The 14,901-nt window shown below is 34.2% G+C and overlaps 1 protein-coding gene across 3 annotated transcripts in view; it reads left to right on the top strand.

The window, feature by feature from the left end:
- Positions 1-12,013, top strand: part of LOC123527568 (synaptobrevin-like) — a 43,344-nt gene extending 31,331 nt beyond the window's left edge. For all 3 annotated transcript variants that reach the window (XM_045307125.2, XM_045307123.2, XM_045307124.2), the window contains exon 6: positions 5,120-12,013. In XM_045307125.2, the coding sequence (XP_045163060.2) occupies positions 5,120-5,214 (95 nt within the window). In that variant the 3' untranslated portion in view covers positions 5,215-12,013. The remainder of the gene's footprint in view (positions 1-5,119) is intronic.
- Positions 12,014-14,901: the final 2,888 nt, after the last annotated feature.

The raw sequence follows: 14,901 nt of genomic DNA, 5'->3' as shown, positions 1-14,901 counted from the left end.
AGCACCGAATAGATCTTACCTTGGCAGTACTGAGATAAGATTTTATAATGCCAGGTTGTCTTGCACCTAATAGGTCTTTTATTCATCAAGTTCTCATGGTGTATATCTTGGCAATACTGAGATGAGATTTTATAATGGCAGGAAGGTTGTCTTGCGCATAATAGATCTTACCTTGGCAATAACTGAGATAAGATTTTATAATGCCAGTTTGTCTTGCACCTAATATGTCTATTATTCATCAAGTTCTCATGGTGTATACCTTGGCAATACTGAGATGAGATTTTATAATGGCAGGAAGGTTGTCTTGCACCTAATAGATCTTACCTTGGCAGTACTGAGATGAGATTGTATAACGCCAAGTTGACTTGCAAGTAATAAATCTATCCTTCATCAAATGCTCATGGTATCAACTATTATACCTTGGCAATGCTGACATTTTATAATGGTAGGTGGTCTTACACTTAATACATCGATCATTCAGCAGATGTTCATGGAATTACATACTTCATTTTTGAAAATTAGACACTTTCTTTTCATCACCTTACTTAGATTTGAAATATGCATGGTCCGGGGATGATAAATAAAGGTGCAGGCTGCTCATCCCTGAATTTACCAAAATAACTATATTTCAACTTGTTAACTCATCAGAGGCCATTTTTGTTAGCATTTAGGTCAAGGTTGGACAGCCAAAAAATCATTCTAGAAATATAAGATGGTTTTCTCTTATTATCTTCAGTTACAAAAGAGGTACTTTTAAACCCTGTCTAGCTAGCTAAATAATGTCAGTTGTGAGTGAAATGTTTGGAACAAACCAACATCCATTTTGATAGAGATTATATTCTGCTTTTGAGGCAGTAAACAGTTTTCTGAGCTTCTCGGCCTGGAGTCGCCCACCCAACTTTCAAAACCTCACACAAAAGTCTGTAACCACACACCTGAAATAAAGATATTGCAACATTAACATCATTGTATGTCTATCGTTACAAACTATCTGCAATACATCCCTAATATCTAGTTTTCTGTTTACAAGACTGGAATTTTGTGCTCTCCTGGTCGCGGAAACTAATGACGAAAAAAGCTAAATTTGCCAATTTTCAAATCGCTGTAGAAAAGTCCCTGCAAATGATAGCCCCAGCTGCTACACTGTTCCATACTCCGGTAATACTGTAAAATCTGAAAATAAGCTCAAATATATGTGCCATCCGTACCATTTTTTCCCTATTCCAGTTTTCCTGAGACCCCTGCTAAAATGACAACCCCACTTTAAGAGGAAGCATGTATACGCACCTGCAAGTCATTACATCATACTATCAAGATCAAGGCTACTCAACTGATTTTCTTTAAATAAGTGAAAATTCTAGCCGCTGAAACTTCAATCCTTTCTAGCCGCTGAAACTTCAATCCTAGCAATTATTATTATTTTAAACTTCAAATATCCACTTCAATTGGTAAATTGCCTCTTATTTGTAAATTTGACCCTGGCCAATACGACACATAACAGCTGAAAACTGTTTACTGCCTCCTTTGGATATGCAGTAAATGCTGTATACCTGGTTGCTGGGTAATGATAGAAAATTGTTAACCAGATGTTGAACATAAATATACTGTTTGACGAGGGATACCATTTCATTGAGTTTGCTGGTTTCTGCTGGATATTGTCTTTGTTTTCTTTGATAAACTAGCAAACTAGCAATTTAACATTACCTGAGGTGCCTTAAATAGAAAAAAAAAAAAATAATTTTGCAAGGTCATTGTTCAGAATTTTTTTAATATTTTATAGCAAACATTGACTGTTGAATTTGCTTATCACTTAACCAGAAATAATTTCGGTACAGATTTTTTTTTTTTTTTTTTAATAGATTTTTCTGTCTCGACTGTTTTTAAAAAAAGATGCAGAATGGTAGTTCTTTTCAGCATTCCTCCGGTGGATGAAATTATTTTGTGAATTTTGGTTTAGTTTCTTTCTTTCATTCTGTAATATCATTTTGTTAAAAATATTGTTCAGAAATATTTCTGCATGAGTTTTCTGTAAATGTGTGTTAAAACTATCCAGTAGTTGTACCATGTGAAACTTAATGCCGATTGCCATATTCTCTTTACACTTTGTTAGATGGCCAAAGGCAATATTTTTTGCAGATTTGCCAAATAAACTGAACTGAACTGAACTGATAAAGATATTTGATACTTGCCAGTTGGCCATTTAAATTTCTTTAGCAATTTATAGATGACTAAATATCTTCTGACCTTTAGCTGAAAGGGTTTGTAAGTTGTTTTTTTTCTTTCCATAAGGTAATACAACTAGGTATCAGCAGTGTTATTAAGAAAGTGTTTTTTAGCATTTGAAATTGACTTTATGCCGATTTACTAACTTGGGAATATTGATATAACCCTTCTTTGTAAAAGTTCATTTATGTCCAACAGGCAGCACCATGTAGAATTTATTTAGATGATTTGATGATTTAAGTTGGGCGAATACAATATGGGGGCATGGCTAAGTTACATTTGTCATAAGGTCAGTCTGTTTTCATGACCTCATTTCATGCTTTTTCATGTTCTGTGGAAATGATCAGAATAACTGCAAAGTCGTATATATTTGCGTGGCTAAAAAGTTTTTAACCCTTATCATGCTGTACTCGACTAAGTCTGCCTTCGCGACCAGTGTAGATCATGATCAGCCTGCACATCCATGCTTGCTATAAATTCAGTATATTTTTGGTAATCACCCCTTTCAACAGTTAATGGTACTGTCCAAATTGAAAGATTGACACGTTCATTACAGAAATTTTGCAAGGTAAGGGTTAGTAAGACTGTAATACATGGCTGTTGTGTAAAACATAGTTCTTTGTAGTTCTTTGGTGTGTGATTTTTTTGTGGGGTGGGGGGCAATACACAGTTATCAAACGTTGAGTAAATAAATCCATAAATTTAAGTTTTTGCAGAGATGAACAAGAGAATTGGGCTAGAATTATTTCGCTGTGCACCTCTTTATTGCATGGAGAGGTTATCGTTTGCTAACTACTGATCACTTGCAGATATCATCTGAAAAATAGAAATAAATTTAAATAGTGTTTAAAAACTGCATAAAACCTAGTTAACAAATGCATGTGGAGCTTAACTTCGTCAGACAACCACCTTGGTGAGGTTTTGGGTAATAAGCTTTATACCGTTTCCATGATTTTTAGCTCGACTATTCGAAGAATAGTCTAGCTATTCTACTCACCCTGGCGTCGGCGTCGGCGTCGGCGTCGGCGTCACACCTTGGTTAAGTTTTTGCATGCAAGTACATACAGCTATCATTTAAAGGCATATAGCTTTGAAACTTATTTATTCTTTTTCTAGGTCAATTACCAACCTCTCTGGGTCAAGTCCCATAACTCTGACATGTATTTTGAGCAAATTATGCCCCCTTTTGGACTTAGAAAATTTTGGTTAAAGTTTTACATGCAAGTTACTATCTCCAAAACTAATGCAGATATTGAATTGAAACTTCACATGTGTCTTCGGGGTTATAAAACTAGTTGATAGCACCAAGTCCCATAACTCTGACCTTCATTTTGGTCAAATTATGCCCCCTTTTTGACTTAGGAAATTCTGGTTAAAGTTTTGCGTGCAAGTACATACAGCTATTACTAAAAGGCATATAGATTTGAAACTTATTTTTTCTTTTTCTAGATCAATTACCTACCTCACTGGGTCAAGTCCCATAACTCTGACATGTATTTTGAGCAAATTATGCCCCCTTTTGGACTTAGAAAATTCTGGTTAAAGTTTTACATGCAAGTTACTATCTCCAAAACTAATGCAGATATTGAATTGAAACTTCACATGTGTCTTCGGGGTTATAAAACTAGTTGATAGCACCAAGTCCCATAACTCTGACCTTCATTTTGGCCAAATTATGCCCCCTTTTGGACTTAGAAAATTCTGGTTAAAGTTTTGCGTGCAAGTACATACAGCTATTACTAAAAGGCATATAGATTTGAAACTTATTTTTTCTTTTTCTAGATCAATTACCTACCTCACTGGGTCAAGTCCCATAACTCTGACACGTATTTTGGGCAAATTATACCCCCTTTTGGACTTAGAAAATTCTGGTTAAAGTTTTACATGCAAGTAACTATCTCCAAAACTACTACAGATATTAAATTGAAACTTCACATGTGTCTTCGGGGTTATAAAACTAGTTGATAGCACCAAGTCCCATAACTCTGACATGTATTTTGGCCAAATTATGCCCCCTTTTGGACTTAGAAAATCCTGGTTAAAGTTTTGCGTGCAAGTACATACAGCTATTACCAAAAGGCATATAGCTTTGAAACTTATTTATTCTTTTTCAAGGTCAATAACCAACCTCGCTGGGTCAAGTTCCATAACTCTTAACATGTATTTTGAGCAAATTATGCCCCCTTTTGGACTTAGAAAATTGTGGTTAAAGTTTAACATGCAAGTTACTATCCCCAAAACTAATGCAGATATTGAATTGAAACTTAACATGTTTCTTCGGGGTTATAAAACTAGTTGATAACATCAAGTCCCATAACTCTGATATGTATTTTGGTCAAATTATGTCCCCTTTCGAACTTAAAACTCTTTTGATATTTAACATTTTGGGTAATAATTTCCTGCTTCTGTGACAATATTTCGAATAGTCGAGCTTGGCTGTCTTACGGACAGCTCTTGTTAAAATTGATTGCAGTTTCTAGCAATGTTTTATATGAGGAAGTTGTAATTTTGTTGCAATTGCTTAGATATTTTGGACATTTTGAATGAAATTTGTTAATTATATATTTATCAAATAAAATACTTGAAATTTCTTCATTTTTGTTAATGACATGCCTATTGCAACAGTATTTTCAAGATGAAATTCATGCTTATATTCAAATGAATGTGATGCAAGATTTGTCAGTGTATTTTGAAAATTCTTGAAAACATATGACTGTATTTAAGATTAATATTTCCCCAATTTTAAATGTAACAGAATATTATTGCTGAAGAATAAGTTACATAAGTAAGACACTTTAGATCACTTATCAAGCATATTTAACTTCAGTAATACAGGTTCTTCTGCAGTATGCTTGCATTTACATTAAAATTACAAGTTTTCTTATTTTATTTTCAGTTTGGGTAGCGACAAGCCAGAGTGGGGGGAGTGAAAATTTGAAGCCTGCAGCAACTACAGTTAAACCTTTACCCAGCAGCGGCGTCACTCCTTGATTTTATTTTTAGCAATATAGGTCACGTTCACCGTTGGTACAGAATTCCAAATAGGATCGTAAATAACTGTGTTTCAGTTTTTCAATTTTTCTCTATTTTCACATTTCGTGTATGGTTTGTTGATGATAAATGCCGATAAAAAGTTGGATGAGCATTTTATTGATTTAATCGGCCAATTGCCGATGTTGTTCTGATGGAATCTCAAAGTTGGAAATGCTTTAGGATATTATTTAATGTGATAATATTGGTTATACGAACAATTTTTTTGAGAAATTTTGTTCCTTTTATCTATGACTTTCTTGAAAATGGAGTATCAAAATAAGTTTATCTCTTATTTATTGTTAGTTAAAAGCTTTTCTTTGATTTGAAAAAATTATTTTTGTTACTTCCATTTTTTCTGTGCTTTTTGATATTGTTATTTAAGAATTTTATTCAGATTATGAAAAAAGTATGTGGAAAGGAACTATTTTACTTCAGTTAAAGGGGAAAAAATATGCCGATAAACATTGTAGTTTATCGTTTATGTTGTGTGTTATAGAACGAGTATAACCAGTTACATATTATATACGATGTACCAAAATAGGGAGACATGGTAGACCTCCCTCCCTCCACCCTCTCCCCACCATCCCATGTTGTTCTGTTTCACCGAATTCATGTTTTCAATCGTACCATTCCTCATTCAATCCATGTACATTTTTAAGATGTTTGAAATTCTAGAATGAACATGTAAGCATGCAAGTTGAGAATTGTGAGCACTTCATTTGAGTAAATATTTTGTTTAACGTAAATTTTAGTGTAAGTGAGAATAGATCAATAGTCTACTTTTGTTTGCATTTATACCTGTTAATTAGTAACATCTTCTGATTTGACCAAATAATATGTGGCTACTTGCTTCATTTGTTGTTAAAGTTGATATTTTTATGCATATTGAGCCTTTTTGTAAATTTCTCCAGAGTTCTGCTTACATTCCATAAAATGTAGAAAATGTCGCCAAAAAAGATTAAAAGTACAAATATGTGACGCTTTATAAATCATATGCTTGTAACATGTTTTTAGCATCTGTAAGTGATTTTGTTAATCGTAGACAAATTTTATTACCCATCAGTAATAATGAAGTGAGCAAAATAAGTTTTTTTCTCTTAAAAAAGGCAGTTCTTTGTAATTTTCAGAATTTGTGAAATGAAATGGTACTTTCAAATGAAAATTCACCTTTAAAGGTCCAATACTAAGGAAAGTGAACATTTTAATTTCTTTTAAAAAGCACATAAACTATTTCATTTTATTGGAAAATGAAAGTTGGTATGTAGAAATTCGAAATAAATCACAGTATATGTACAATTATTTTTCTATGAAGTATTAAGAAAGTTAAAAAGACCTGGGTGGTCATTCTGTCGATTCATTGAAATTTCAACATAATACACGTACATTTCTTTGAGTTCCAAAGACATTCTGTAAATTTTGACCTGCCAATCTTCATTATTTAGTGTCTTGCAGAAGTCTGTGCACTGGCTATGAAAAAAATTGCCAACTCACTTTCCCTTAGTAATGGACCTTTAAACACAGCAACCCAAAAAGTTTCATGCACAAAACCCAGGTTTTAGTGTCAAGGGGCATGTATGGGAAGACATACCAGGTAACCCAAAGATTTGGGTGTAACAGTTTTAAACAAATTAATGCCTGAAGATTTCTAGTTTATTGACTGTTTGACACTCCTCTCTATTATGTATACATGTAATAGGAAAATGTCTGATTTAATACTTTGATCATTCCAGTTTGATGGGGTATATCATTGTATGACATGCTGGGTGTAATCATAAGATGTGTAAACCCTTTAGTATGTGATGTACTATCAGCTGTTTGTAACATAATGTACCATTTTTAGTTTATTACATGATGTACTTGAGCATTTTGTAACATGATGTGGTCACAGTTATTTGGTATTAATTTTTGTGGTACTACAAGCAGTTTGTAACATTATGTGGTAAAAGTTATTTGGTATTTGATGTGCTACAAGCAGTTTGTAACATGATGTGGTAAAAGTTATTTGGTATTTGATGTACTACAAGCAGTTTGTAACATGATGTGGTCACAGTTATTTGGTATTAATTTTTGTGGTACTACAAGCAGTTTGTAACATGATGTGGTAAAAGTTATTTGGTATTTGATGTACTACAAGCAGTTTGTAACATGATGTACCATTTACAGTTCATGACATCATGTAATAACAGGATATAATAAAAGCTTTTTATTACAAGAGTTCTTCCAATCAATGTTTAACATGATGTAATGCATGCTATTTGCTACATGATATACTACCAGGAGTGCACAACTTGATAATGTTGCAAGCAACTTGTCATGTAATATAACACAAGCATTGCATTGTAACATGATTTTATTAAAAGCAGTTTATTGTAACATGAACATGACATAAGCTACAGTGCATTTTAACATTGTTTGTTAAAAACATTTTGTATTGAGAGGTAAAAGTGCATACAGCCTGTTCTGTGAAATACTGGAACCAGTTTGCAACATGATGTTTAGTATACCAGTGTTTCATGTATGGGGTGTTCCATGATATGAAATGTAATAAAATTGGCTTCATTATGCATGATTTATGTTTAAAAAATGTTAATGTCTTTAAAGTGTAACTAGACTCTTAGATTCTTTGTGTTAGTCTCTTAGTGTGACTTGTTGATAAATTATCTTTAATGCTGAATATAGCATCTTTTGTTTTATCACTCGGTTGTGTTTATTTGGTTATATGCTTTAAAGGGGGCACGTCGCAAGATTTCTACGAATATTTTGTAATGCAGGAAGTCCTTTTTATTTTTTGGTAATTAATTATGAATACTAAAAACAAATCTATTTATTGTATTTCAGGCATTATTTAAAAAAAAAAAAAAAAAGGACTAGTTGTTTATAAAGTTATGTGGGACATTTGTCATACAGTTTTAGTCCAACATTAGATATTTGATGTAAAAATAGAAGGAATTTAGCAGTGTAACAGTTCAGCCTAAATTATGTTGACTTAATGGTTTTCAGTATTGGACAGACTTTGCAGAAGTTTTAAAACTTTTTTTTTTTATATTTGTTTATATTGTTGAGGGGTGCCCCTTTAAGAAGTTATATAGCTTTTTTGACTAATTATTATAATCTGCTTCTTATATTTGTTGTGAAGACAAAGGTACACTTAATAGAGAGAAACAATTAAATAACTTGGTAAACAGACAACTTGACAAAATCTGGTAACTTATGCATTGTTGAGAACTGACCATCTGGTAGAATGACATGCTGTCCGGAAATTCCCATTTTTGCTTTTAGAAAATTCTGACTAGTATACATATTTAGAATATATAATTTGTTCGTATTTGAGTAAAGTGAAAGAGGAAATCCAAATGGGAATATAAACTAAGTTAATTCTTGCTTAGCTGTAAAAATATCATTTGACTGGATGGCTCCTTTTAACCTTTAGCCTGCTAAATTTCTAAAATGGACTTGTCCATCAGTCAGTTTAGGCAATAACATTAATTACTGGAAGGGATGTTCACTGAAAATTTACTGACTGAACAGCGAACAGTGTAGACCATAATTGGCCTACATAGATGATCTTGGTCTGGACTGGTTGCATAGACCATTGCTGCCAGCAGGTTAAAGATTAACATGACAATACATGTTTAGAAGGTTGAAACACATACTGTATATAGGAAGAGAAGGCATGAAAACTAATTGTATCATTTTTCTTGAATTTTCATTGAACAGAATCATCAATCCTGGCAGATTTGTGGCAAAATTACCTGGCGTATTGTTGCAGTTTTGATTTATTTAGATTTTTTTTTCATCAAATCGATCACTCATAACTTTATTCTGTGATGTTTTCTGTTGCCAATCAAGTATTTTGGTCTGTCAAAATTTTAGTACAAAATGTATTTGATAGTTTAATTTCTGATAGAGTTAGATTCCCGCTTAGGGAGAGCGTGGATCGCCGGGTCATGAGTTAGATCCTCTGGTGGGCCCTATGTTCCTTGTGACGATTTGATAAAAGACATTGTCTCTGAAGTCATTCGTCTTCCACCTCTAATTCATGTGGTGGAGTTGGTAGTTACTTGTGGAGAACAGGTTTGTACTGGTACAGAATCCAGGAAGACTGGTTAGGTTAACTGCATGCCGTAACATAACTGAAATACTGTTAAAAAATTGTGTTAAACCCAAAACAAAGTTAGGTTCATTATACGTATGCTGTGAAGACAGTATTGGAAACATGATCCAGTATAGGTTTGATGCTGATTGAACTGTGAGATTTTGGCATTTTTGCTTTTCTGAAATTAAAATTTTGATAGTGACTAGGCATTTTTAATAGATTGTATATAACTTGCATGTTAGTGGAAAATATGGTTCGAGTTAGAATGATTTTTAGCTGTTGAAGTTGTTATCTTGTAACAAAGCAAAATAAAAGAACTACTTTGTTTCTGAATGTATGTTAAACTTGATAAAAATATTGACAATTTTCTCAGTCTTAACAGGTGAGTCTTGTAAACTTTGACAAACCTCTGTGCGCTAAGAACATTTTAACAGAGTTATAAAATATTGTCATTGTGAAAACCTTGATCAGTTTAATGGTATTATTTGATATTCTCAAATGTCAGCAGGATGTCTGATATTAAATAGCATTAACCTATTTTTGTGCAAAATTGTTATAAAACAAACAAAAAATGCTTTAATGGCTTTTTACTTTCTTACGTTTTTTCACTCACAATTTGTGAAAAATTGACAGAAAGCTCCACAATTGTTTTCTATTTAAAGTTTCTTAGGTGAGTATTAGGAACCTTTTTTGACCTCCTGTAGATTCAACAGAATACTGGCATTGTTATCTCATTATTTATATTATTATATTGTTATATTGCTTATTTTTATGTATGCATGAAAGAAAGAAACAAACTATTTATTATTGACCAAATTGAGGAGTTCTACCCCTCAGTGTTTCATTAATTATGAATTTATTTATGTAAATATGATGTATACATTATAAAGGGTTACGTTTATTGTATATACTATATTAAGAGCGCTGTGTGTTTGAAGTCAACGTTTCTGTCTTAATTCTGGTCACTTGTAAGTGTATCTGCATTTATTCTATCAGGTCGAGTTATTATTTAGTATTTGCAATGTCTATTTAGTATGTATGAAGATTTTCTTCTGTTACATAACTACCCTAAGCACAAGGGAATATCCTATTAACCTAATGGTCAAAAAAGTTCTGTGACACGTTTTGTCTGAAGCAGTTTGCTCGGTTTGTCTTTTACCGAAATGTTCTAAATACACTGATCAAAAGAGCCAAAACACTCTAGTTATAACTTGAACAATTGTGTGATGTCATAAATGATGTAATTACATCTAGTAATTGTGAACTTTTTGGGGCAAAATATTCATAGGTTTTGTTTTGTTTTTCGCCGGAAAGGAAATGCAAAGTTTCATGAAAAAAATCTTAATTTTGAGGGAAAATAATATGTCTTTTTTTATTTTATAAGCAAAAAAAACGCAAATATTAAGAGTGGTGTGTTAGCCTTTTTGATCAGTATATTTCAACTTTATACAGATTAGGACTTTTGCATTTGGAAAAGGACCTTTTACAGGGCCAAGTCCAGCCCACTTAGCTCCGTAGGTAAGAGCTATGTCTACGGATCGCGGGGTCGCGAGTTCGATCCTCGGGCGGGGCATATGTTCTTCATGACTATTTGATAAAAGACATTGTGTCTGAAATCATTAGTCCTCCACTGATTCATGTGGGGAAGTTGGCAGTTACTTGCGGAGAAAAGGTTTGTACTGGTACAGAATCCAGGAAAACTGGTTAGGTTAACTGCCTGCCGTTACATGACTGAAATACTGTTGAAAAATGGCATTAACCTAAAACAAACAAACAATTTTACAGGGCCAATCCAAATAAGGGGAAAATCTCAGCTAGACTTCTGAAGTTAATACAATGTAGTTCTTTCTTGTAGCATCATTATCATGCATAGATAATTATCCTGTCTAGTATAGAAAGTTACAGTATAACTATCATTCTGTATTGGTAGTGGTATTCTTTTTAGATAAAGGGTTAGGGAAAGTTCTTTAGAAGTGTGTTATTTTGTTACAGCTGCATGGAGGAAGTTTGTGATATAAACCCATAATCTTGAAGAAAATACTTAGGTAGAAGACAACAAGTCGGTTTGTTTAGGTTGTGTAACTATATTTTATGGTCGTACACATTCTTGACCTGCTAGTGAGATCTTAAAAAATTTCCATGAATTTTGCTTGTCAGAATTGGTAAAAGATAAGGTATAAAGGCTGGTGTTACATGGTTGTCAGAAGTTAACGCTTAAACATATCGTCACCCAGTCCTCAATATTTATAAAGTGGTTATAAGTAATCTGTTAGAATTTTTGCTGCAATAATGTGTAGTAGTCATATAAATAGAATTATGGTAGTGTAACTTTAATGGCGATTGACAATTTCCATGTATATATGTGTTCTGGTTTGTCGGTATTCTTCAAACGTTACAAGTACATGGGTTTTCATACTGGAACAAAAAATGCCGAAATCCTATACAGGGAGCACATAATAAAAAGGATATTGCTGAATGTTATTATGGGTGCACTACCTTGTGACTGGACTTTATGACTGGAATTTCGATGTGTGCATGTTTTAACATTGTAATATATATTATATATGATCCATTTCTTTCTTGAAAATATACGTTAGAAGACACATTGATTTGTTGAAAGTGTAATTAGCGTGAAATAAATGTTCTGTAAAATACCAGAAATAGTTCTTTTTTAGCTCGACTATTCGAAGAATAGTCTAGCTATTCTACTCACCCTGGCGTCGGCGTCACACCTTGGTTAAGTTTTTGCATGCAAGTACATACAGCCATCAGTTAAAGGCATATAGCTTTGAAACTTATTTTTCTTTTTCTAGGTCAATTACCAACCTCTCTGGGTCAAGTCCCATAACTCTGACATGTATTTTGAGCAAATTATGCCCCCTTTTGGACTTAGAAAATTTTGGTTAAAGTTTTACATGCAAGTTACTATCTCCAAAACTAATGCAGATATTGATTTGAAACTTCACATGTGTCTTCGGGGTTATAAAACTAATTGATAGCAGCAAGTCCCATAACTCTGACTTTCATTTTGGCCAAATTATGCCCCCTTTTGGACTTAGAAAATTCTGGTTAAAGTTTTGCGTGCAAGTACGTACAGCTATTTCTAAAAGGCATATAGATTTGAAACTTACTTTTTCTTTTTCTAGGTCAATTACCAACCTCACTGGGTCAAGACCCATAACTCTGACATGTTTTTTGAGCAAATTATGCCCCAATTTGGACTTAGAAAATTTTGGTTAAAGTTTTACATGCAAGTTTCTATCTCCAAAACTAATGCAGATATTGACTTGAAACTTCACATGTGTCTTCGGGGTTATGCAACTAGTTGATAGCAGCAAGTCCCATAACTCTGACCTTCATTTTGGCCAAATTATGCCCCCTTTTGGACTTAGCAAATTCTGGTTAAAGTTTTGCGTGCAAGTACATACAGCTATTTCTAAAAGGCATGTAGATTTGAAACTTATTTTTACTTTTTCTAGATCAATTACTAACCTCACTGGATCAAGTCCCATAACTCTGGCATGTATTTTGGGCAAATTATGCCCCCTTTTGGACTTCGAAAATTCTGGTTAAAGTTTTACATGCAAGTTTCTATCTCCAAAACTAATGCAGATATTGAATTGAAACTTCACATGTGCCTTCGGGGTTATAAAACTAGTTGATAGCAGCAAGTCCCATAACTGATATGCATTTTGGTCAGATTATTCCCCCTTTTGAACTTAAAACTCTTTTGATATTTAACCTTTTTGGGTAATATTTTCCTGCTTCTGGGACAATATTTCGAATAGTCGAGCTTGGCTGTCTTATGGACAGCTCTTGTTTGTCCGGTATTTCTAAAGTACAAGTATAGGTTATAGATCATTTATTGACATTCTAATGAAATTAAGTTTGCCGAAACGGAGCGCAGCATAGTAAATGCAAAACCTTAATGCATTAGAATGTCAATAAATGATTTATAGCCAACTTACAGTTAAAACGCCCGATTTCATTATGTCTCTCCTTCCACTGGGGGAGACATTGTTTTTGCCCTGTCCGTCCGTCCTTCCGTCACACTTCATTTCCGATCAATAACTGGAGAACAATTTGACCTAGACTAGAACGTTCGAACTGCATAGGATGGCAAGACTTAGTAGACAACCTTTATTGTTTTTGGGTCACTCCATCAAAGGTCAAGGTCACAGGGGCCTGAACATTAAAAACCATTTCCAATCAGTAACTAGAGAACCACTTGACCCAGAATGTTGGAACTTTATAGGATGATTGGACATGCAGAGTAGATGACCACTATTGATTTTTGGGTCACTCTGCAGAAGGTCTAGGTGACAGGGGCCCGAACATGAAAAACCCTTATTGTTTTTGGGGTCACTGTGAAAGGTCAAGGCCACAGGGGCCATGCGTTTGTCACACTCCATTTTCTATCAATAACGAGAACCATTTGACCTCGAACCTTCAAACTTCATAGGGTGGTAGGGCTTAGATTATAGGTCAAGGTCACAGGGGTCTGAACATGGAAACCAATTTCTGATCAATAACTTCAGAACCACTTGACCAATAATGTTTTAACTTTATAGGATGATTAGACATGTATGGTAGACGACCCCTACTGATTTTTGGGTCACTTGATCAAAGGTCAAGGTCACAGGGACCAAACCATTTAAAATGGTTTCCGATCAATAACTTGAGAAACATTTGACCCAGAACCTTAAAATTTTATCGGATGTTTATGAGTAGATGGCCTTTATTGTTTTTGGGGTCACTTGAAAAAAGATCAAAGGGGCCTGAACTTCAAAGGATGATTGGACATGAGAGTAGATGACCCCTAATGATTATTGGGTCATTCCACTAAAAGTCAAGGTCACAGGGGCCAGAACATGGAAAACAGTTTCAAATCCGTAACTTGAGGAGCACTAGGCCGAGAACTTCGTATGATGATTGGACATGCCGAGTAGATGATCCCTATTGCAGCTAACCATCAGTGTCTCTTTGACTATCGCTCTTGTCCCCTATTGACTTCTTGCCAATTACAACTATACATTAGGGGAGACATGCGCTTTTCTACAAAAGCATCTTCTAGTTCTATTGAAAGTGTAGAGCAACAAAAATCTCCTGTTTGATTTTTTTTTTTGGATTTAACGTCGCACCGACACATGATAGGTCCTATGGCTTTCCAGCTTTAATGGTGGGGGAAGACCCCAGGTGTCCCTCCGTGCATTATTTTCATGATCACGAGCGGGCACCTGGGTAGAACCACCGACCTTCTGTAAGCCAGCTGGATGGCTTCCTCACATGAAGAATTCAACGACCCGAGTGAGGCTCGAACCCACATCGATGAGAGGCAAGTGATTTGAAGTCGGCGATCTCCTGTTTGAAGTAAAATAAATTGCGCACTCTTCAGTCTTTTGGATTTTATTGGCTACTCTTATCTTCACTCGTGATAAAGGAATACATGCTTTACAAGGTACTTTTTAATTATGTCTCCCCCAGGAGACATATTGTTTTTGCCCTGTCCGTCCGTCCGTACGTCACACTTCATTTCCGAGCAATAACTG

Source organism: Mercenaria mercenaria, chromosome 14 (genome assembly GCF_021730395.1).
Source record: "Mercenaria mercenaria strain notata chromosome 14, MADL_Memer_1, whole genome shotgun sequence".
Classification (NCBI taxonomy): domain Eukaryota; kingdom Metazoa; phylum Mollusca; class Bivalvia; order Venerida; family Veneridae; genus Mercenaria; species Mercenaria mercenaria.
This window is presented reverse-complemented; position numbering and strand designations above follow the sequence as displayed.